The sequence below is a fragment of the Xenopus tropicalis genome, chromosome 5 (assembly GCF_000004195.4).
Source record: "Xenopus tropicalis strain Nigerian chromosome 5, UCB_Xtro_10.0, whole genome shotgun sequence".
Classification (NCBI taxonomy): domain Eukaryota; kingdom Metazoa; phylum Chordata; class Amphibia; order Anura; family Pipidae; genus Xenopus; species Xenopus tropicalis.
Window position 1 is genome coordinate 162,473,058 of NC_030681.2, and position 23,719 is coordinate 162,496,776.

Below are 23,719 nucleotides of genomic sequence, written 5' to 3' on the forward strand. Positions count from 1 at the left end.
TAACACATGGGATATTTGGATCAGTACCTACCAGGACCAGGTGTATAGCTGCTGGCACACTGACGGTTCCCCCGGCGCCAGTAACACATGGGATATTTGGATCAGTACCTACCAGGCGTATAGCTGCTGGCACACTGACTGTTCCCCTGGCACCAGTAACACATGGGATATTTGGATCAGTACCTACCAGGACCAGGCGTATAGCTGCTGGCACACTGAAGGGGGAACCGGTGCCAGTAACACATGGGATATTTGGATCAGTACCTACCAGGACCAGGCGTATAGCTGCTGGCACACTGAAGGGGGAACCGGTGCCAGTAACACATGGGATATTTGGATCAGTACCTACCAGGACCAGGCGTATAGCTGCTGGCACACTGACTGTTCCCCCGGCACCAGTAACACATGGGATATTTGGATCAGTACCTACCAGGACCAGGTGTATAGCTGCTGGCACACTGACGGGGGAACCGGTGCCAGTAACACCTGGGATATTTGGATCAGTACCTACCAGGACCAGGCATATAGCTGCTGGCACACTGACGGTTCCCCCGGTGCCAGTAACACATGGGATATTTGGATCAGTACCTACCAGGACCAGGTGTATAGCTGCTGGCACACTGACGGTTCCCCCGGTGCCAGTAACACATGGGATATTTGGATCAGTACCTACCAGGACCAGGTGTATAGCTGCTGGCACACTGACGGGGGAACTGGTGCCAGTAACACCTGGGATATTTGGATCAGTACCTACCAGGACCAGGCATATAGCTGCTGGCACACTGACGGTTCCCCCGGTGCCAGTAACACATGGGATATTTGGATCAGTACCTACCAGGACCAGGTGTATAGCTGCTGGCACACTGACGGGGGAACCGGTGCCAGTAACACATGGGATATTTGGATCAGTACCTACCAGGACCAGGTGTATAGCTGCTGGCACACTGACTGTTCCCCCGGCACCAGTAACACATGGGATATTTGGATCAGTACCTACCAGGACCAGGTGTATAGCTGCTGGCACACTGACGGGGGAACCGGTGCCAGTAACACATGGGATATTTGGATCAGTACCTACCAGGACCAGGTGTATAGCTGCTGGCACACTGACTGTTCCCCCGGCACCAGTAACACATGGGATATTTGGATCAGTACCTACCAGGACCAGGTGTATAGCTGCTGGCACACTGACGGGGGAACCGGTGCCAGTAACACATGGGATATTTGGATCAGTACCTACCAGGACCAGGCATATAGCTGCTGGCACACTGACGGGGGAACCGGTGCCAGTAACACATGGGATATTTGGATCAGTACCTACCAGGACCAGGTGTATAGCTGCTGGCACACTGACTGTTCCCCCGGCACCAGTAACACATGGGATATTTGGATCAGTACCTACCAGGACCAGGTGTATAGCTGCTGGCACACTGACTGTTCCCCCGGCACCAGTAACACATGGGATATTTGGATCAGTACCTACCAGGACCAGGTGTATAGCTGCTGGCACACTGACGGGGGAACCGGTGCCAGTAACACATGGGATATTTGGATCAGTACCTACCAGGACCAGGCATATAGCTGCTGGCACACTGACGGGGGAACCGGTGCCAGTAACACATGGGATATTTGGATCAGTACCTACCAGGACCAGGTGTATAGCTGCTGGCACACTGACTGTTCCCCCGGCACCAGTAACACATGGGATATTTGGATCAGTACCTACCAGGACCAGGTGTATAGCTGCTGGCACACTGACGGGGGAACCGGTGCCAGTAACACATGGGATATTTGGATCAGTACCTACCAGGACCAGGCATATAGCTGCTGGCACACTGACGGTTCCCCCGGTGCCAGTAACACATGGGATATTTGGATCAGTACCTACCAGGACCAGGTGTATAGCTGCTGGCACACTGACGGGGGAACCGGTGCCAGTAACACATGGGATATTTGGATCAGTACCTACCAGGACCAGGCATATAGCTGCTGGCACACTGGCGGTTCCCCCGGTGCCAGTAACACATGGGATATTTGGATCAGTACCTACCAGGACCAGGCGTATAGCTGCTGGCACACTGACAGTTCCCTCAGTGCCAGTAACACATGGGATATTTGGATCAGTACCTACCAGGACCAGGCGTATAGCTGCTGGCAGACTGACGGTTCCCCCGGCACCAGTAACACATGGGATATTTGGATCAGTACCTACCAGGACCCTTGGCCCCCAGAGACACCCAAATACCTGTGCCCCGGGGCAGTCAGACCTTAAAGGGAAAGGCAAAGGACATGAAACACAAACATGAAGGGGCCCCTCCCACCTGCACCATGTGACTGCTCTGCCAGCTCATTGGTGCCCTATTGGCAGTAGCAGGTGGGCCCGATGCTTGCCAGTTGCGCTACTGCCCTGGGGGAAAATTATGTAGGGGATCATGTGATCCAGGGAAGATGTCAGCACCATATCCACGAGAACAAATACCCACCCCTGTAACTGCTCAACTAGGGGCAGCACAGACACGGGGGGCCCCGGGGGTATAAAAGTGACTCATGGCAGCCTTGGCACCGCCCAGATCAGAGCACCTCCCACAAGTCATGCAGTAGGAGGCCTCTCCCACTAAGACAGATGCAGACACATAGCTGCCATTGCCCCAGAGGGGTCTGTCCTGGGACTTGGGCTGCTCTGTTGGCACGGGCATACGGGCGCTAGGGAGGGTACCACACGTGGCACAGTGCAGATTTATTCAGATCTAATTCAGTTGGCGCAATACACAGTCCTCCAATCAGAAATGCCAGAGGCGGAGCCCACTGTACCCACAGATTGTTACTGATAGAGTCTGGTGATGCCCCCAAATCAATAAACATAATTTTCCCCTGGGGCAGGAATGGGGTCGGTGTGGCCCCTTACATGGCGGCTGAGGTCTCGCTGCACCCAGAAACATTTGCCACATTGGGCGCAAGAGAAGGGCTTCTGCCCCGAATGGGTGACGATGTGGCGGTTCAGATCCCCCTGGTGCCAGTAGCATTTGCCACACTGGGGGCAGGGGAAGGGCTTGTTGCCCGAGTGGATAACGAGGTGGCGCTTGAGGCTATAGAGGTGGCCGAAGTGCTTGCCACACTGGGCGCAGGAGAATGGCTTCTCGCCGGTGTGGGTGATTACGTGCCGGTTGAGGTCGCTCTGGAACAAGAAGCATTTGCCGCATTCGGCGCAAGTGAAGGAATTGTCGCCGCTGTGCATTCGGGAATGCGCCGTTAGATGCGACCGCTGAGTGAAGCATTTGCCGCATTCAGCGCAGGGAAAGGTGGTCTCTCGCGTGTGGACCCTCTGGTGCCGCTCACAGTGCTTCCTGCTGGTGAATGGCTTCCCGCAGGCGCTGCACGTGTAGATCACCTTGGGCTTGGGGGCCCCCGGCTGGGTGCTAGTCAGGATCCTGATGCCATCTTGCTGCTTTGGGCTGGGCCCAATAATAGGGATGGGGGGGGCAGTTCTGGGGGTTCCGGTGGGATTACACTTGGGATCTGAAGCTCCACCCACTTTCTGGGGTATTGGTTCCCCCTCAGTACAACCGGATAGGCTATTTACTGACAAGCTAACCCATGAAGCTGTTTCCCCATTAGACCCAGAATGTTCTGACAAGCTGCTACAGACACTGGGTCCCTTTCTATGGGCTGCATCTGCCTGTACCGGTTCTGTAAGGGAACTCATGGTCCAATCAGAATAAACTTCCCATGAATCTGGTTCCTCTTTAATCCTCTGTGATCCATACCCTGCCGACAGGCTGTTATTTAGGCTGGATCTCATGTTATCAGTCAGTGGTTCTGATCCCGGGATCTGATCCAAAAGTGGCTTAATATTCCGGTTTGAGCATTTTCCGTGTTCCCAGGGAGCCGCTTCCTTTTTAATCCCATTTGGGCCATTGTGTGCTGAGAGGCTGCCAATCGGGCCGGATCCCCCGGTGTCAGTGAGGGAATCAATCTTCCAATCAGAATACTCCTCCCATGAAGTAGGCTCCTCTTTAATCCCATGAGAGAAGCAGTTGGTCGCTGTTTGGGGATCAGTTGGGGCAATGTCAGGGTTTGGGGGGTCTCCTTCTTCTGCCCCAGTCTTGTCTGGTTCCTTTGCATTGCACAGATCTGCCCCCACAGCAGGTTTACTGGCACTGCCATCTCCATGGGCACAGCCTGGCAAAGATACAATGGCACAATTCTCATATTTCTATCATTAAATTCTACATTATAAGCCCAGTTACACGCGGTGCCGATATTCTGTATTACTGGGTAATTGGGTTTATTACTAGGCAGCCCCGGTACTGTTCCAGTTAATAAGCCCAGTTACACACGGTGCTGATATTCTGTATTTACTGGGTAATTGGGTTTATTACTAGGCAGCCCCGGTACTGTTCCAGTTAATAAGCCCAGTTACACGCGGTGCTGATATTCTGTATTACTGGGTAATTGGGTTTATTACTAGGCAGCCCCGGTACTGTTCCAGTTAATAAGCCCAGTTACACGCGGTGCCGATATTCTGTATTTACTGGGTAATTGGGTTTATTACTAGGCAGCCCCGGTACTGTTCCAGTTAATAAGCCCAGTTACACGCGGTGCTGATATTCTGTATTACTGGGTAATTGGGTTTATTACTAGGCAGCCCCGGTACTGTTCCAGTTAATAAGCCCAGTTACACGCGGTGCTGATATTCTGTATTACTGGGTAATTGGGTTTATTACTAGGCAGCCCCGGTACTGTTCCAGTTAATAAGCCCAGTTACACACGGTGCTGATATTCTGTATTACTGGGTAATTGGGTTTATTACTAGGCAGCCCCGGTACTGTTCCAGTTAATAAGCCCAGTTACACGCGGTGCTGATATTCTGTATTACTGGGTAATTGGGTTTATTACTAGGCAGCCCCGGTACTGTTCCAGTTAATAAGCCCAGTTACACGCGGTGCTGATATTCTGTATTACTGGGTAATTGGGTTTATTACTAGGCAGTCCCGGTACTGTTCCAGTTAATAAGCCCAGTTACACGCGGTGCTGATATTCTGTATTACTGGGTAATTGGGTTTATTACTAGGCAGCCCCGGTACTGTTCCAGTTAATAAGCCCAGTTACACACGGTGCTGATATTCTGTATTACTGGGTAATTGGGTTTATTACTAGGCAGCCCCGGTACTGTTCCAGTTAATAAGCCCAGTTACACGCGGTGCCGATATTCTGTATTACTGGGTAATTGGGTTTATTACTAGGCAGCCCCGGTACTGTTCCAGTTAATAAGCCCAGTTACACGCGGTGCTGATATTCTGTATTACTGGGTAATTGGGTTTATTACTAGGCAGCCCCGGTACTGTTCCAGTTAATAAGCCGGTTACACGCGGTGCTGATATTCTGTATTACTGGGTAATTGGGTTTATTACTAGGCAGCCCCGGTTCTGTTCCAGTTAATAAAGCCCAGTTACACGCGGTGCTGATATTCTGTATTACTGGGTAATTGGGTTTATTACTAGGCAGCCCCGGTACTGTTCCAGTTAATAAGCCCAGTTACACGCGGTGCTGATATTCTGTATTACTGGGTAATTGGGTTTATTACTAGGCAGCCCCGGTACTGTTCCAGTTAATAAGCCCAGTTACACGCGGTGCTGATATTCTGTATTACTGGGTAATTGGGTTTATTACTAGGCAGCCCCGGTACTGTTCCAGTTAATAAGCCCAGTTACACGCGGTGCTGATATTCTGTATTACTGGGTAATTGGGTTTATTACTAGGCAGTCCCGGTACTGTTCCAGTTAATAAGCCCAGTTACACGCGGTGCTGATATTCTGTATTACTGGGTAATTGGGTTATTACTAGGCAGCCCCGGTACTGTTCCAGTTAATAAGCCCAGTTACACGCGGTGCTGATATTCTGTATTACTGGGTAATTGGGTTTATTACTAGGCAGCCCCGGTACTGTTCCAGTTAATAAGCCCAGTTACACGCGGTGCTGATATTCTGTATTACTGGGTAATTGGGTTTATTACTAGGCAGCCCCGGTACTGTTCCAGTTAATAAGCCCAGTTACACGCGGTGCTGATATTCTGTATTACTGGGTAATTGGGTTTATTACTAGGCAGCCCCGGTTCTGTTCCAGTTAATAAAGCCCAGTTACACGCGGTGCTGATATTCTGTATTACTGGGTAATTGGGTTTATTACTAGGCAGCCCCGGTACTGTTCCAGTTAATAAGCCCAGTTACACGCGGTGCTGATATTCTGTATTACTGGGTAATTGGGTTTATTACTAGGCAGCCCCGGTACTGTTCCAGTTAATAAGCCCAGTTACACGCGGTGCTGATATTCTGTATTACTGGGAAATTGGGTTTATTACTAGGCAGCCCCCGGTACTGTTCCAGTTAATAAGCCCAGTTACACGCGGTGCTGATATTCTGTATTACTGGGTAATTGGGTTTATTACTAGGCAGCCCCGGTACTGTTCCAGTTAATAAGCCCAGTTACACGCGGTGCTGATATTCTGTATTACTGGGTAATTGGGTTTATTACTAGGCAGCCCCGGTACTGTTCCAGTTAATAAGCCCAGTTACACACGGTGCTGATATTCTGTATTACTGGGTAATTGGGTTTATTACTAGGCAGCCCCGGTACTGTTCCAGTTAATAAGCCCAGTTACACGCGGTGCTGATATTCTGTATTACTGGGTAATTGGGTTTATTACTAGGCAGCCCCGGTACTGTTCCAGTTAATAAGCCCAGTTACACGCGGTGCTGATATTCTGTATTACTGGGTAATTGGGTTTATTACTAGGCAGCCCCGGTACTGTTCCAGTTAATAAGCCCAGTTACACGCGGTGCTGATATTCTGTATTACTGGGTAATTGGGTTTATTACTAGGCAGCCCCGGTACTGTTCCAGTTAATAAGCCCAGTTACACGCGGTGCTGATATTCTGTATTACTGGGTAATTGGGTTTATTACTAGGCAGCCCCGGTACTGTTCCAGTTAATAAGCCCAGTTACACGCGGTGCTGATATTCTGTATTACTGGGTAATTGGGTTTATTACTAGGCAGCCCCGGTACTGTTCCAGTTAATAAGCCCAGTTACACGCGGTGCTGATATTCTGTATTACTGGGTAATTGGGTTTATTACTAGGCAGCCCCGGTACTGTTCCAGTTAATAAGCCCAGTTACACGCGGTGCTGATATTCTGTATTACTGGGTAATTGGGTTTATTACTAGGCAGCCCCGGTACTGTTCCAGTTAATAAGCCCAGTTACACGCGGTGCTGATATTCTGTATTACTGGGTAATTGGGTTTATTACTAGGCAGCCCCGGTACTGTTCCAGTTAATAAGCCCAGTTACACGCGGTGCTGATATTCTGTATTACTGGGTAATTGGGTTTATTACTAGGCAGCCCCGGTACTGTTCCAGTTAATAAGCCCAGTTACACGCGGTGCTGATATTCTGTATTACTGGGTAATTGGGTTTATTACTAGGCAGCCCCGGTACTGTTCCAGTTAATAAGCCCAGTTACACGCGGTGCTGATATTCTGTATTACTGGGTAATTGGGTTTATTACTAGGCAGCCCCGGTACTGTTCCAGTTAATAAGCCCAGTTACACGCGGTGCTGATATTCTGTATTACTGGGTAATTGGGTTTATTACTAGGCAGCCCCGGTACTGTTCCAGTTAATAAGCCCAGTTACACGCGGTGCTGATATTCTGTATTACTGGGTAATTGGGTTTATTACTAGGCAGCCCCGGTACTGTTCCAGTTAATAAGCCCAGTTACACGCGGTGCTGATATTCTGTATTACTGGGTAATTGGGTTTATTACTAGGCAGCCCCGGTTCTGTTCCAGTTAATAAGCCCAGTTACACGCGGTGCTGATATTCTGTATTACTGGGTAATTGGGTTTATTACTAGGCAGCCCCGGTTCTGTTCCAGTTAATAAGCCCAGTTACACGCGGTGCTGATATTTCGGACCCTACAAACATTACTCACCCAGTGGGCGGAGCTGCTGCCGGTTCTCCTTTATCACTTCCCTGTATCGGGTTTGGTTCCCCTTTAAATACTGCCACTCCTCCAAGGAGAAATAGAGGGAGACGTCCTCACACCTTATGGCAACCTGGCACACACAATGTTACAGTCACCCCCAGCCAGAGAAAGGGGGGTCATACACTGTTACTAAGCAACAAGGCATTGGGGGGCCGCACCCACCTCTCCAGTCAGCAGCTGGATGATGTTGGAGATGAGTTCCAGGATCCTCTTGGCATTTTCCTTCTGTAGGGCGGAGCCAGGGGCATGCAGGGCCCCCACAGTTGGGGTCACATGGTGCCTGCAGGCTCCTCCCAACATACAGTCAGTGCAGGTCTGTGGGGGGGCGCCATCACCTGACTTCTTTGTAACAGTGTAGCCCTGTATATTGGGGGGAGAGGATTAGGGACCCCTGTACTGCCACTGTGCCACTCACTGCCCCACTCACAGTGCCACTCACTGCCCCACTCACAGTGCCACTCACCTCCCCAGTCAGCTGTCTCACTGCCCCACTCACAGTGCCACTCACTGCCCCACTCACAGTGCCACTCACCTCCCCAGTCAGCTGTCTCACTGCCCCACTCACAGTGCCACTCACCTCCCCAGTCAGCTGTCTCACTGCCCCACTCACAGTGCCACTCACCTCCCCAGTCAGCTGTCTCACTGCCCCACTCACAGTGCCACTCACCTCCCCAGTCAGCTGTCTCACTGCCCCACTCACAGTGTCCCTCCCCTCCCCAGTCAGCTGTCTCACTGCCCCACTCACAGTGTCCCTCCCCAGTCAGCTGTCTCACTGCCCCACTCACAGTGCCACTCACCTCCCCAGTCAGCTGTCTCACTGCCCCACTCACAGTGCCACTCACCTCCCCAGTCAGCTGTCTCACTGACCCACTCACAGTGCCCCTCCCCCTCCCCAGTCAGCTGTCTCACTGCCCCACTCACAGTGCCCCTCCCCTCCCCAGTCAGCTGTCTCACTGCCCCACTCACAGTGCCCCTCCCCTCCCCAGTCAGCTGTCTCACTGCCCCACTCACAGTGCCCCTCCCCTCCCCAGTCAGCTGTCTCACTGCCCCACTCACAGTGCCCCTCCCCAGTCAGCTGTCTCACTGCCCCACTCACAGTGCCCCTCCCCTCCCCAGTCAGCTGTCTCACTGCCCCACTCACAGTGCCCCTCCCCAGTCAGCTGTCTCACTGCCCCACTCACAGTGCCACTCCCCTCCCCAGTCAGCTGTCTCACTGCCCCACTCACAGTGCCACTCACCTCCCCAGTCAGCTGTCTCACTGCCCCACTCACAGTGCCACTCACCTCCCCAGTCAGCTGTCTCACTGCCCCACTCACAGTGTCCCTCCCCTCCCCAGTCAGCTGTCTCACTGCCCCCACTCACAGTGTCCCTCCCCTCCCTCCCCAGTCAGCTGTCTCACTGCCCCACTCACAGTGCCCCTCCCCTCCCCACTCAGCTGTCTCACTGCCCCACTCACAGTGCCACTCACTGCCCCACTCACAGTGCCACTCACTGCCCCACTCACAGTGCCACTCCCCTCCCCAGTCAGCTGTCTCACTGCCCCACTCACAGTGCCACTCACTGCCCCACTCACAGTGCCACTCACCTCCCCAGTCAGCTGTCTCCCCCACTCACAGTGCCCCTCACCCCACTCACAGTGCCACTTCACTGCCCACTCACAGTGCCACTCACTGCCCCACTCACAGTGCCACTCACTGCCCCACTCACAGTGCCCCCTGCCCCACCCGTGCCCCCCCCCACTCAGCTGTCTCACTGCCCCACTCACAGTGCCACTCACTGCCCCACTCACAGTGCCACTCACTGCCCCACTCACAGTGCCACTCACCTCCCCAGTCAGCTGTCTCACTGCCCCACTCACAGTGCCCCTCCCCTCCCCAGTCAGCTGTCTCACTGCCCCACTCACAGTGCCCCTCCCCTCCCCAGTCAGCTGTCTCACTGCCCCACTCACAGTGCCACTCACAGTGCCACTCACTGCCCCACTCACAGTGCCCCTCCCCAGTCAGCTGTCTGACTGCCCCACTCACAGTGCCACTCACCTCCCCCAGTCAGCTGTCTCACTGCCCCACTCACAGTGCCCCTCCCCTCCCCAGTCAGCTGTCTCACTGCCCCACTCACAGTGCCCCTCCCCAGTCAGCTGTCTCACTGCCCCACTCACAGTGCCACTCCCCTCCCCAGTCAGCTGTCTCACTGCCCACTCACAGTGCCACTCACCTCCCCAGTCAGCTGTCTCACTGCCCCACTCACAGTGCCACTCACCTCCCCAGTCAGCTGTCTCACTGCCCCACTCACAGTGCCCCTCCCCAGTCAGCTGTCTCACTGCCCCACTCACAGTGCCACTCACCTCCCTCCCCAGTCAGCTGTCTCACTGCCTCACTCACAGTGCCACCTCCCCTCCCCAGTCAGCTGTCTCACTGCCACTCACAGTGCCCCTCCCCTCCCCACTCAGCTGTCTCACTGCCCCACTCACAGTGCCACTCACTGCCCCACTCACAGTGCCACTCACTGCCCCACTCACAGTGCCACTCCCCTCCCAGTCAGCTGTCTCACTGCCCCACTCACCAGTGCCACTCACTGCCCCACTCACAGTGCCCCTCCCCATCAGCAGTCTCACTGCCCCTCACAGTGCCCTCCCCAGTCAGCTGTCTCACTGCCCCACTCACAGTGCCACTCACCTCCCCCAGTCAGCTGTCTCACTGCCCCACTCACAGTGCCACTCACTGCCCCACTCACCTCCCCAGTCAGCTGTCTCACTGCCCCACTCACAGTGCCACTCACCTCCCAGTCAGCTGTCTCACTGCCCCACTCAACAGTGCACTTCACTGCCCCACTCACAGTGCCACTCACTGCCCCACTCACAGTGCCACTCACTGTCCCACTCACAGTGCCACTCACTGCCCCACTCACAGTGCCACTCACTGCCTCCACTCACAGTGCATCACCTCCCCAGTCAGCTGTCTCACTGCCCCACTCACCAGTGCCACTCACTGCCCCCACTCACAGTGCCACTCACTGCCCCACTCACAGTGCCACTCACTGTCCCCTCTCACAGTGCCACTCACTGCCCCACTCACAGTGCACTCACTGCCCCCCACTCCACAGTGCCACTCCCCTCCCCAGTCAGCTGTCTCAACTGTCCACTACAGTGCCCACTCACTGCCCACTCACGTGCCATCCCCTGCCCACTCACAGTGCCACTCACTGCCCCAGTCACAGTGCCACTCACTGCCCCACTCACAGTGCCACTCACTGCCCCACTCACAGTGCCACTCACTGCCCCACTCACAGTGCCACTCACCTCCCCAGTCAGCTGTCTCACTGCCCCACTCACAGTGCCACTCACTGCCCCACTCACAGTGCCACTCACTGCCCCACTCACAGTGCCACTCACTGCCCCACTCACAGTGCCACTCACCTCCCCAGTCAGCAGGTAGATAATCTCCAGTGTGAGACTCAGGATTCTCTGATGCAGCAGATCTGGATCCTGGTTCCCCATCACTGGGTCAGTGGGTTCCTGGGAGATTCCCATTTGGTCCCTGTGGAAGTGACTGACCAGGAAGCGGCATCTGCAATTGAGTGAATAGAGGTTTCTATAGGGCATTATTCCCAGTGATATTCCCCAACCATATTACAGGGCACAGATACATATAATCCCATGATACCCCCTACTGCCTGTGCCCCTGGGGGGGCGGGACTAACCCTGTGTTACTATGGGGACAGAACAGCAGTCAGATAATCATTTTCGGAGGGGCAGATAATTAGAGCAGCCAATGAGAATCACGTACAGCCCCAAACTCAGGGCTCAGATGAGTTGATCCCAGTGGCAGGGAGCCAATCACAGGGAAGAGCCCATATACCAATGAGGGGCAGGAGAGGGAGACCCAACAGATACGAAGACACAGATTCACCCCCACATTCCTTCCAACCCCCAGAGATATATAACCGGCACAAAGGTGTGTATTTACCTGTTTCCATGGATACAGTGTCACAGTGTCACCAACACTTACCAGCAGTTTCCGTAAACTATTGGCCAACGGGGAGCCATCACTTTCCGCAATGCGTTCCAAGCCTCCTCCCCAGATCATTCAGCAACTTCCGGGCAATGCGCCGTAACAAAGTCTCACCTACACAGATTTCCACTATACGCCCAAGTCGCTTCCGGGATTTGCGTTTCAAGCCTCTTTCCCGCTGTAAACTCTCGGGAAGTGAGTCTCAGTACGAGAGGGAAAGAGACGGACGTTCTGACAGTAACTCGGTCCCGATTGTTTAACAGCGTTAAATGACCTTGCGGAGCCCACAGCCCCTCCAGTCTGAGCCGCAAGGGGGGCAACTGCGCGTCTGTGCGATGCTGAAAGGGTTAAATGACACTGTGCAAAATAAACTTCTGTGTGGGGAGCGCCCCCTGCTGGTCCCTTACTGGCGGTGCTTTCCCAGTAGGTTAGTTAGTCAGTCAGTGAGGGGAGCTCCCCCTGCTGGTCCCTTACTGGCGGTGCTTTCCCAATAGGTTTGTTAGTCAGTCAGTGAGGGGAGCTCCCCCTGCTGGTCCCTTACTGGCGGTGCTTTCCCAATAGGTTTGTTAGTCAGTCAGTGAGGGGAGCTCCCCCTGCTGGTCCCTTACTGGCGGTGCTTTCCCAATAGGTTTGTTAGTCAGTCAGTGAGGGGAGCTCCCCTGCTGGTCCCTTACTGGCGGTGCTTTCCCAATAGGTTAGTTAGTCAGTCAGTGAGGGGAGCGCCCCCTGCTGGTCCCTTACTGGCGGTGCTTTCCCAATAGGTTTGTTAGTCAGTCAGTGAGGGGAGCTCCCCCTGCTGGTCCCTTACTGGCGGTGCTTTCCCAATAGGTTTGTTAGTCAGTCAGTGAGGGGAGCGCCCCCTGCTGGTCCCTTACTGGCGGTGCTTTCCCAATAGGTTTGTTAGTCAGTCAGTGAGGGGAGCTCCCCCTGCTGGTCCCTTACTGGCGGTGCTTTCCCAATAGGTTAGTTAGTCAGTCAGTGAGGGGAGCGCCCCCTGCTGGTCCCTTACTGGCGGTGCTTTCCCAATAGGTTTGTTAGTCAGTCAGTGAGGGGAGCTCCCCTGCTGGTCCCTTACTGGCGGTGCTTTCCCAATAGGTTAGTTAGTCAGTCAGTGAGGGGAGCGCCCCCTGCTGGTCCCTTATTGGCGGTGCTTTCCCAATAGGTTTGTTAGTCAGTCAGTGAGGGGAGCTCCCCCTGCTGGTCCCTTACTGGCGGTGCTTTCCCAATAGGTTTGTTAGTCAGTCAGTGAGGGGAGCTCCCCCTGCTGGTCCCTTACTGGCGGTGCTTTCCCAATAGGTTTGTTAGTCAGTCAGTGAGGGGAGCTCCCCCTGCTGGTCCCTTACTGGCGGTGCTTTCCCAATAGGTTTGTTAGTCAGTCAGTGAGGGGAGCTCCCCCTGCTGGTCCCTTACTGGCGGTGCTTTCCCAATAGGTTTGTTAGTCAGTCAGTGAGGGGAGCTCCCCCTGCTGGTCCCTTACTGGCGGTGCTTTCCCAATAGGTTTGTTAGTCAGTCAGTGAGGGGAGCTCCCCCTGCTGGTCCCTTACTGGCGGTGCTTTCCCAATAGGTTTGTTAGTCAGTCAGTGAGGGGAGCTCCCCCTGCTGGTCCCTTACTGGCGGTGCTTTCCCAGTAGGTTAGTTAGTCAGTCAGTGAGGGGAGCTCCCCCTGCTGGTCCCTTACTGGCGGTGCTTTCCCAATAGGTTTGTTAGTCAGTCAGTGAGGGGAGCTCCCCCTGCTGGTCCCTTACTGGCGGTGCTTTCCCAATAGGTTTGTTAGTCAGTCAGTGAGGGGAGCTCCCCCTGCTGGTCCCTTACTGGCGGCGCTTTCCCAATAGGTTTGTTAGTCAGTCAGTGAGGGGAGCTCCCCCTGCTGGTCCCTTACTGGCGGCGCTTTCCCAATAGGTTTGTTAGTCAGTCAGTTGAGGGGAGCTCCCCCTGCTGGTCCCTTACTGGCGGTGCTTTCCCAATAGGTTTGTTAGTCAGTCAGTGAGGGGAGCTCCCCCTGCTGGTCCCTTACTGGCGGTGCTTTCCCAATAGGTTTGTTAGTCAGTCAGTGAGGGGAGCTCCCCCTGCTGGTCCCTTACTGGCGGTGCTTTCCCAATAGGTTTGTTAGTCAGTCAGTGAGGGGAGCTCCCCCTGCTGGTCCTTACTGGCGGCGCTTTCCCAATAGGTTTGTTAGTCAGTCAGTGAGGGGAGCTCCCCCTGCTGGTCCCTTACTGGCGGTGCTTTCCCAATAGGTTTGTTAGTCAGTCAGTGAGGGGAGCTCCCCCTGCTGGTCCCTTACTGGCGGTGCTTTCCCAATAGGTTTGTTAGTCAGTCAGTGAGGGGAGCTCCCCCTGCTGGTCCCTTACTGGCGGTGCTTTCCCAATAGGTTTGTTAGTCAGTCAGTGAGGGGAGCTCCCCCTGCTGGTCCCTTACTGGCGGTGCTTTCCCAATAGGTTTGTTAGTCAGTCAGTGAGGGGAGCTCCCCCTGCTGGTCCCTTACTGGCGGTGCTTTCCCAATAGGTTTGTTAGTCAGTCAGTGAGGGGAGCTCCCCCTGCTGGTCCCTTACTGGCGGTGCTTTCCCAATAGGTTAGTTAGTCAGTCAGTGAGGGGAGCGCCCCCTGCTGGTCCCTTACTGGCGGTGCTTTCCCAATAGGTTTGTTAGTCAGTCAGTGAGGGGAGCTCCCCCTGCTGGTCCCTTACTGGCGGTGCTTTCCCAATAGGTTTGTTAGTCAGTCAGTGAGGGGAGCTCCCCCTGCTGGTCCCTTACTGGCGGTGCTTTCCCAATAGGTTAGTTAGTCAGTCAGTGAGGGGAGCTCCCCCTGCTGGACCCTTACTGGCGGTGCTTTCCCAATAGGTTTGTTAGTCAGTCAGTGAGGGGAGCTCCCCCTGCTGGTCCCTTACTGGCGGTGCTTTCCCAATAGGTTTGTTAGTCAGTCAGTGAGGGGAGCTCCCCCTGCTGGTCCCTTACTGGCGGTGCTTTCCCAATAGGTTTGTTAGTCAGTCAGTGAGGGGAGCTCCCCCTGCTGGTCCCTTACTGGCGGTGCTTTCCCAATAGGTTTGTTAGTCAGTCAGTGAGGGGAGCTCCCCCTGCTGGTCCCTTACTGGCGGTGCTTTCCCAATAGGTTTGTAAGTCAGTCAGTGAGGGGAGCTCCCCCTGCTGGTCCCATACTGGCGGTGCTTTCCCAATAGGTTTGTTAGTCAGTCAGTGAGGGGAGCTCCCCCTGCTGGACCCTTACTGGCGGTGCTTTCCCAATAGGTTTGTAAGTCAGTCAGTGAGGGGAGCTCCCCCTGCTGGTCCCTTACTGGCGGTGCTTTCCCAATAGGTTTGTTAGTCAGTCAGTGAGGGGAGCTCCCCCTGCTGGTCCCTTACTGGCGGTGCTTTCCCAATAGGTTTGTTAGTCAGTCAGTGAGGGGAGCTCCCCCTGCTGGTCCCTTACTGGCGGTGCTTTCCCAATAGGTTTGTTAGTCAGTCAGTGAGGGGAGCTCCCCCTGCTGGTCCCTTACTGGCGGTGCTTTCCCAATAGGTTTGTTAGTCAGTCAGTGAGGGGAACTCCCCCTGCTGGTCCCTTACTGGCGGCGCTTTCCCAATAGGTTTGTTAGTCAGTCAGTGAGGGGAGTGCCCCCTGCTGGTCCCTTACTGGCGGTGCTTTCCCAATAGGTTTGTTAGTCAGTCAGTGAGGGGAGCTCCCCCTGCTGGTCCCTTACTGGCGGTGCTTTCCCAATAGGTTTGTTAGTCAGTCAGTGAGGGGAGCTCCCCCTGCTGGTCCCTTACTGGCGGTGCTTTCCCAATAGGTTTGTTAGTCAGTCAGTGAGGGGAGCTCCCCCTGCTGGTCCCTTACTGGCGGTGCTTTCCCAATAGGTTTGTTAGTCAGTCAGTGAGGGGAGCTCCCCCTGCTGGTCCCTTACTGGCGGTGCTTTCCCAATAGGTTTGTTAGTCAGTCAGTGAGGGGAGCTCCCCCTGCTGGTCCCTTACTGGCGGTGCTTTCCCAATAGGTTAGTTAGTCAGTCAGTGAGGGGAGCTCCCCCCGCTGGTCCCTTACTGGCGGCGCTTTCCCAATAGGTTTGTTAGTCAGTCAGTGAGGGGAGCTCCCCCTGCTGGTCCCTTACTGGCGGTGCTTTCCCAATAGGTTTGTTAGTCAGTCAGTGAGGGGAGCTCCCCCTGCTGGTCCCTTACTGGCGGTGCTTTCCCAATAGGTTTGTTAGTCAGTCAGTGAGGGGAGCTCCCCCTGCTGGTCCCTTACTGGCGGTGCTTTCCCAATAGGTTTGTTAGTCAGTCAGTGAGGGGAGCTCCCCCTGCTGGTCCCTTACTGGCGGCGCTTTCCCAATAGGTTTGTTAGTCAGTCAGTGAGGGGAGCTCCCCCTGCTGGTCCCTTACTGGCGGTGCTTTCCCAATAGGTTAGTTAGTCAGTCAGTGAGGGGAGCTCCCCCTGCTTGTCCCTTACTGGCGGTGTTTTCCCAATAGGTTTGTTAGTCAGTCAGTGAGGGGAGCTCCCCCTGCTGGTCCCTTACTGGCGGTGCTTTCCCAATAGGTTTGTTAGTCAGTCAGTGAGGGGAGCTCCCCCTGCTGGTCCCTTACTGGCGGTGCTTTCCCAATAGGTTTGTTAGTCAGTCAGTGAGGGGAGCTCCCCCTGCTGGTCCCTTACTGGCGGTGCTTTCCCAATAGGTTTGTTAGTCAGTCAGTGAGGGGAGCTCCCCCTGCTGGTCCCTTACTGGCGGTGCTTTCCCAATAGGTTTGTTAGTCAGTCAGTGAGGGGAGCTCCCCCTGCTGGTCCCTTACTGGCGGTGCTTTCCCAATAGGTTTGTTAGTCAGTCAGTGAGGGGAGCTCCCCCTGCTGGTCCCTTACTGGCGGTGCTTTCCCAATAGGTTTGTTAGTCAGTCAGTGAGGGGAGCTCCCCCTGCTGGTCCCTTACTGGCGGTGCTTTCCCAATAGGTTTGTTAGTCAGTCAGTGAGGGGAGCTCCCCCTGCTGGTCCCTTACTAGCGGTGCTTTCCCAATAGGTTTGTTAGTCCAGTCAGTGAGGGGAGCGCCCCTGCTGGTCCCTTACTGGCGGTGCTTTTCCAATAGGTTTGTTAGTCAGTCAGTGAGGGGAGCTCCCCCTGCTGGTCCCTTACTGGCGGTGCTTTCCCAATAGGTTTGTTAGTCAGTCAGTGAGGGGAGCTCCCCCTGCTGGTCCCTTACTGGCGGTGCTTTCCCAATAGGTTTGTTAGTCAGTCAGTGAGGGGAGCTCCCCCTGCTGGTCCCTTACTGGCGGTGCTTTCCCAATAGGTTTGTTAGTCAGTCAGTGAGGGGAGCTCCCCCTGCTGGTCCCTTACTGGCGGTGCTTTCCCAATAGGTTTGTTAGTCAGTCAGTGAGGGGAGCTCCCCCTGCTGGTCCCTTACTGGCGGTGCTTTCCCAATAGGTTTGTTAGTCAGTCAGTGAGGGGAGCTCCCCCTGCTGGTCCCTTACTGGCGGTGCTTTCCCAATAGGTTTGTTAGTCAGTCAGTGAGGGGAGCTCCCCCTGCTGGTCCCTTACTGGCGGTGCTTTCCCAATAGGTTTGTTAGTCAGTCAGTGAGGGGAGCTCCCCCTGCTGGTCCCTTACTGGCGGTGCTTTCCCAATAGGTTTGTTAGTCAGTCAGTGAGGGGAGCTCCCCCTGCTGGTCCCTTACTGGCGGTGCTTTCCCAATAGGTTTGTTAGTCAGTCAGTGAGGGGAGCTCCCCCTGCTGGTCCCTTACTGGCGGTGCTTTCCCAATAGGTTTGTTAGTCAGTCAGTGAGGGGAGCTCCCCCTGCTGGTCCCTTACTGGCGGTGCTTTCCCAATAGGTTAGTTAGTCAGTCAGTGAGGGGAGCTCCCCCTGCTGGTCCCTTACTGGCGGTGCTTTCCCAATAGGTTTGTTAGTCAGTCAGTGAGGGGAGCTCCCCCTGCTGGTCCCTTACTGGCGGTGCTTTCCCAATAGGTTTGTTAGTCAGTCAGTGAGGGGAGCTCCCCTGCTGGTCCCTTACTGGCGGTGCTTTCCCAATAGGTTTGTTAGTCAGTCAGTGAGGGGAGCTCCCCCTGCTGGTCCCTTACTGGCGGTGCTTTCCCAATAGGTTAGTTAGTCAGTCAGTGAGGGGAGCTCCCCCTGCTGGTCCCTTACTGGCGGTGCTTTCCCAATAGGTTAGTTAGTCAGTCAGTGAGGGGAGCTCCCCCTGCTGGTCCCTTACTGGCGGTGCTTTCCCAATAGGTTAGTTAGTCAGTCAGTGAGGGGAGCTCCCCCTGCTGGTCCCTTACTGGCGGTGCTTTCCCAATAGGTTTGTTAGTCAGTCAGTGAGGGGAGCTCCCCCTGCTGGTCCCTTACTGGCGGTGCTTTCCCAATAGGTTTGTTAGTCAGTCAGTGAGGGGAGCTCCCCCTGCTGGTCCCTTACTGGCGGTGCTTTCCCAATAGGTTAGTTAGTCAGTCAGTGAGGGGAGCTCCCCCTGCTGGTCCCTTACTGGCGGTGCTTTCCCAATAGGTTTGTTAGTCAGTCAGTGAGGGGAGTGCCCCCTGCTGGTCCCTTACTGCGGTGCTTTCCCAATAGGTTTGTTAGTCAGTCAGTGAGGGGAGCTCCCCCTGCTGGTCCCTTACTGGCGGTGCTTTCCCCAATAGGTTTGTTAGTCAGTCAGTGAGGGGAGCTCCCCCTGCTGGTCCCTTACTGGCGGTGCTTTCCCAATAGGTTAGTTAGTCAGTCAGTGAGGGGAGCTCCCCCTGCTGGTCCCTTACTGGCGGTGCTTTCCCAATAGGTTTGTTAGTCAGTCAGTGAGGGGAGCTCCCCCTGCTGGTCCCTTACTGGCGGTGCTTTCCCAATAGGTTTGTTAGTCAGTCAGTGAGGGGAACTCCCCCTGCTGGTCCCTTACTGGCGGTGCTTTCCCAATAGGTTTGTTAGTCAGTCAGTGAGGGGAGCTCCCCCTGCTGGACCCTTACTGGCGGCGCTTTCCCAATAGGTTTGTTAGTCAGTCAGTGAGGGGAGCTCCCCCTGCTGGTCTCTTACTGGCGGTGCTTTCCCAATAGGTTTGTTAGTCAGTCAGTGAGGGGAGCTCCCCCTGCTGGCCCCTTACTGGCGGTGCTTTCCCAATAGGTTAGTTAGTCAGTCAGCGAGGGGAGCTCCCCTGCTGGTCCCTTACTGGCGGCGCTTTCCCAATAGGTTTGTTAGTCAGTCAGTGAGGGGAGCTCCCCCTGCTGGTCCCTTACTGGCGGCGCTTTCCCAATAGGTTTGTTAGTCAGTCAGTGAGGGGAGCTCCCCTGCTGGTCCCTTACTGGCGGTGCTTTCCCAATAGGTTTGTTAGTCAGTCAGTGAGGGGAGCTCCCCCTGCTGGTCCCTTACTGGCGGTGCTTTCCCAATAGGTTTGTTAGTCAGTCAGTGAGGGGAGCTCCCCCTGCTGGTCCCTTACTGGCGGTGCTTTCCCAATAGGTTTGTTAGTCAGTCAGTGAGGGGAGCTCCCCCTGCTGGTCCCTTACTGGCGGTGCTTTCCCAATAGGTTTGTTAGTCAGTCAGTGAGGGGAGCTCCCCCTGCTGGTCCCTTACTGGCGGTGCTTTCCCAATAGGTTTGTTAGTCAGTCAGTGAGGGGAGCTCCCCCTGCTGGTCCCTTACTGGCGGTGCTTTCCCAATAGGTTTGTTAGTCAGTCAGTGAGGGGAGCTCCCCCTGCTGGTCCCTTACTGGCGGTGCTTTCCCAATAGGTTTGTTAGTCAGTCAGTGAGGGGAGCTCCCCCTGCTGGTCCCTTACTGGCGGTGCTTTCCCAATAGGTTAGTCAGTCAGTGAGGGGAGCTCCCCCTGCTGGTCCCTTACTGGCGGTGCTTTCCCAATAGGTTTGTTAGTCAGTCAGTGAGGGGAGCTCCCCCTGCTGGTCCCTTACTGGCGGTGCTTTCCCAATAGGTTAGTCAGTCAGTGAGGGGAGCTCCCCCTGCTGGTCCCTTACTGGCGGTGCTTTCCCAATAGGTTTGTTAGTCAGTCAGTGAGGGGAGCTCCCCCTGCTGGACCCTTACTGGCGGTGCTTTCCCAATAGGTTAGTTAGTCAGTCAGTGAGGGGAGCTCCCCCTGCTGGTCCCTTACTGGCGGTGCTTTCCCAATAGGTTTGTTAGTCAGTCAGTGAGGGGAGCTCCCCCTGCTGGTCCCTTACTGGCGGTGCTTTCCCAATAGGTTTGTTAGTCAGTCAGTGAGGGGAGCTCCCCCTGCTGGTCCCTTACTGGCGGCGCTTTCCCAATAGGTTTGTTAGTCAGTCAGTGAGGGGAGCTCCCCTGCTGGTCCCTTACTGGCGGTGCTTTCCCAATAGGTTTGTTAGTCAGTCAGTGAGGGGAGCTCCCCCTGCTGGTCCCTTACTGGCGGTGCTTTCCCAATAGGTTTGTTAGTCAGTCAGTGAGGGGAGCTCCCCCTGCTGGTCCCTTACTGGCGGTGCTTTCCCAATAGGTTAGTTAGTCAGTCAGTGAGGGGAGCTCCCCCTGCTGGTCCCTTACTGGCGGTGCTTTCCCAATAGGTTTGTTAGTCAGTCAGTGAGGGGAGCTCCCCCTGCTGGTCCCTTACTGGCGGCGCTTTCCCAATAGGTTTGTTAGTCAGTCAGTGAGGGAAGCTCCCCCTGCTGGTCCCTTACTGGCGGCGCTTTCCCAATAGGTTTGTTAGTCAGTCAGTGAGGGGAGCTCCCCCTGCCTGGTCCCTTACTGGCGGTGCTTTCCCAATAGGTTAGTTAGTCAGTCAGTGAGGGGAGCTCCCCCTGCTGGTCCCTTACTGGCGGTGCTTTCCCAATAGGTTTGTTAGTCAGTCAGTGAGGGGAGCTCCCCCTGCTGGACCCTTACTGGCGGTGCTTTCCCAATAGGTTTGTTAGTCAGTCAGTGAGGGAAGCTCCCCCTGCTGGTCCCTTACTGGCGGTGCTTTCCCAATAGGTTTGTTAGTCAGTCAGTGAGGGGAGCTCCCCCTGCTGGTCCCTTACTGGCGGTGCTTTCCCAATAGGTTTGTTAGTCAGTCAGTGAGGGAAGCTCCCCCTGCTGGTCCCTTACTGGCGGTGCTTTCCCAATAGGTTTGTTAGTCAGTCAGTGAGGGGAGCTCCCCCTGCTGGTCCCTTACTGGCGGTGCTTTCCCAATAGGTTTGTTAGTCAGTCAGTGAGGGGAGCTCCCCCTGCTGGTCCCTTACTGGCGGTGCTTTCCCAATAGGTTAGTTAGTCATTCAGTGAGGGGAGCTCCCCCCTGCTGGTCCCTTACTGGCGGCGCTTTCCCAATAGGTTTGTTAGTCAGTCAGTGAGGGGAGCTCCCCCCTGCTGGTCCCTTACTGGCGGTGCTTTCCCAATAGGTTAGTTAGTCAGTCAGTGAGGGGAGCTCCCCCTGCTGGTCCCTTACTGGCGGTGCTTTCCCAATAGGTTTGTTAGTCAGTCAGTGAGGGGAGCTCCCCCTGCTGGTCCCTTACTGGCCGTGCTTTCCCAATAGGTTAGTTAGTCAGTCAGTGAGGGGAGCTCCCCCTGCTGGTCCCTTACTGCGGTGCTTTCCCAATAGGTTTGTTAGTCAGTCAGTGAGGGGAGCGCCCCCTGCTGGTCCCTTACTGGCGGCGCTTTCCCAATAGGTTTGTTAGTCAGTCAGTGAGGGAAGCTCCCCCTGCTGGTCCCTTACTGGCGGCGCTTTCCCAATAGGTTTGTTAGTCAGTCAGTGAGGGGAGCTCCCCCTGCTGGTCCTTACTGGCGGTGCTTTCCCAATAGGTTTGTTAGTCAGTCAGTGAGGGGAGCTCCCCCTGCTGGTCCCTTACTGGCGGTGCTTTCCCAATAGGTTTGTTAGTCAGTCAGTGAGGGGAGCTCCCCCTGCTGGTCCCTTACTGGCGGTGCTTTCCCAATAGGTTTGTTAGTTAGTCCAGTGAGGGGAGCTCCCCCTGCTGGTCCTTACTGGCGGTGCTTTCCCCAATAGGTTTGTTAGTCAGTCAGTGAGGGGAGCTCCCCCTGCTGGACCCTTACTGGCGGTGCTTTCCCAATAGGTTTGTTAGTCAGTCAGTGAGGGGAGCTCCCCCTGCTGGTCCCTACTGGCGGTGCTTTCCCAATAGGTTTGTTAGTCAGTCAGTGAGGGGAGCTCCCCCTGCTGGTCCCTTACTGGCGGTGCTTTCCCAATAGGTTTGTTAGTCAGTCAGTGAGGGGAGCTCCCCCTGCTGGTCCCTTACTGGCGGTGCTTTCCCAATAGGTTTGTTAGTTAGTCAGTGAGGGGAGCTCCCCTGCTGGTCCCTTACTGGCGGTGCTTTCCCAATAGGTTTGTTAGTCAGTCAGTGAGGGGAGCTCCCCCTGCTGGACCCTTACTGGCGGTGCTTTCCCAATAGGTTTGTTAGTCAGTCAGTGAGGGGAGCTCCCCCTGCTGGTCCCTTACTGGCGGTGCTTTCCCAATAGGTTTGTTAGTCAGTCAGTGAGGGGAGCTCCCCCTGCTGGACCCTTACTGGCGGTGCTTTCCCAATAGGTTTGTTAGTCAGTCAGTGAGGGGAGCTCCCCCTGCTGGTCTCTTACTGGCGGTGCTTTCCCAATAGGTTTGTTAGTCAGTCAGTGAGGGGAGCGCCCCCTGCTGGTCCCTTACTGGCGGCGCTTTCCCAATAGGTTTGTTAGTCAGTCAGTGAGGGGAGCTCCCCCTGCTGGACCCTTACTGGCGGTGCTTTCCCAATAGGTTTGTTAGTCAGTCAGTGAGGGGAGCTCCCCCTGCTGGTCCCTTACTGGCGGTGCTTTCCCAATAGGTTTGTTAGTCAGTCAGTGGAGGGGAGCTCCCCTGCTGGTCCCTTAACTGGCGGTGCTTTCCCAATAGGTTTGTTAGTCAGTCAGTGAGGGGAAGCTCCCCCTGCTGGTCTCTTACTGGCGGTGCTTTCCCAATAGGTTTGTTAGTCAGTCAGTGAGGGGAGCTCCCCCTGCTTGGTCCCTTACTGGCGGTGCTTTCCCAATAGGTTTGTTAGTCAGTCAGTGAGGGGAGCTCCCCCTGCTGGTCCCTTACTGGCCGGTGCTTTCCATAGGTTTGTTAGTCAGTCAGTGAGGGGAGCTCCCCCGCTGGTCCCTTACTGGCGGTGCTTTTCCCAATAGGTTAGTCAGTCAGTGAGGGAGCTCCCCCTGCTGGTCCCTTACTGGCGGTGCTTTCCCAATAGGTTTGTTAGTCAGTCAGTGAGGGGAGCTCCCCCTGCTGGTCCCTTACTGGCGGTGCTTTCCCAATAGGTTTGTTAGTCAGTCAGTGAGGGGAGCTCCCCCTGCTGGTCCCTTACTGGCGGTGCTTTCCCAATAGGTTTGTTAGTCAGTCAGTGAGGGGAGCTCCCCTGCTGGTCCCTTACTGGCGGTGCTTTCCCAATAGGTTTGTTAGTCAGTCAGTGAGGGGAGTGCCCCCTGCTGGTCCCTTACTGGCGGTGCTTTCCCAATAGGTTTGTTAGTCAGTCAGTGAGGGGAGCTCCCCCTGCTGGTCCCTTACTGGCGGTGCTTTCCCAATAGGTTTGTTAGTCAGTCAGTGAGGGGAGCTCCCCCTGCTGGTCCCTTACTGGCGGCACTTTCCCAATAGGTTTGTTAGTCAGTCAGTGAGGGGAGCTCCCCCCTGCTGGTCCCTTACTGGCGGTGCTTTCCCAATAGGTTTGTTAGTCAGTCAGTGAGGGGAGTGCCCCCTGCTGGTCCCTTACTGGCGGTGCTTTCCCAATAGGTTTGTTAGTCAGTCAGTGAGGGGAGCTCCCCCCGCTGGTCCCTTACTGGCGGTGCTTTCCCAATAGGTTA

At 55.2% G+C, this 23,719-nt stretch overlaps 1 protein-coding gene across 3 annotated transcripts; it reads right to left on the reverse strand.

The window, feature by feature from the left end:
- Positions 1-2,722: 2,722 nt before the first annotated feature.
- Positions 2,723-12,364, reverse strand: LOC108645295 (oocyte zinc finger protein XlCOF8.4). 3 transcript variants are annotated; one of them, XM_031901950.1, is made up of 5 exons: positions 12,047-12,364; positions 11,455-11,605; positions 8,205-8,402; positions 7,989-8,112; positions 2,723-4,179 (listed from the first exon to the last, which is right to left on the reverse strand). In XM_031901950.1, the coding sequence occupies exons 2-5, from the start codon at positions 11,566-11,568 to the stop codon at positions 2,852-2,854; spliced, it is 1,764 nt and encodes a 587-aa protein (XP_031757810.1). In that variant the 5' UTR covers positions 11,569-11,605; positions 12,047-12,364; the 3' UTR covers positions 2,723-2,851. The 3 variants fall into 3 exon arrangements, with proteins under 3 accessions (XP_031757810.1, XP_031757811.1, XP_031757812.1); XM_031901951.1 differs by having other exon boundaries at positions 12,005-12,364; XM_031901952.1 differs by lacking the exon at positions 12,047-12,364 and adding an exon at positions 11,825-11,971.
- Positions 12,365-23,719: the final 11,355 nt, after the last annotated feature.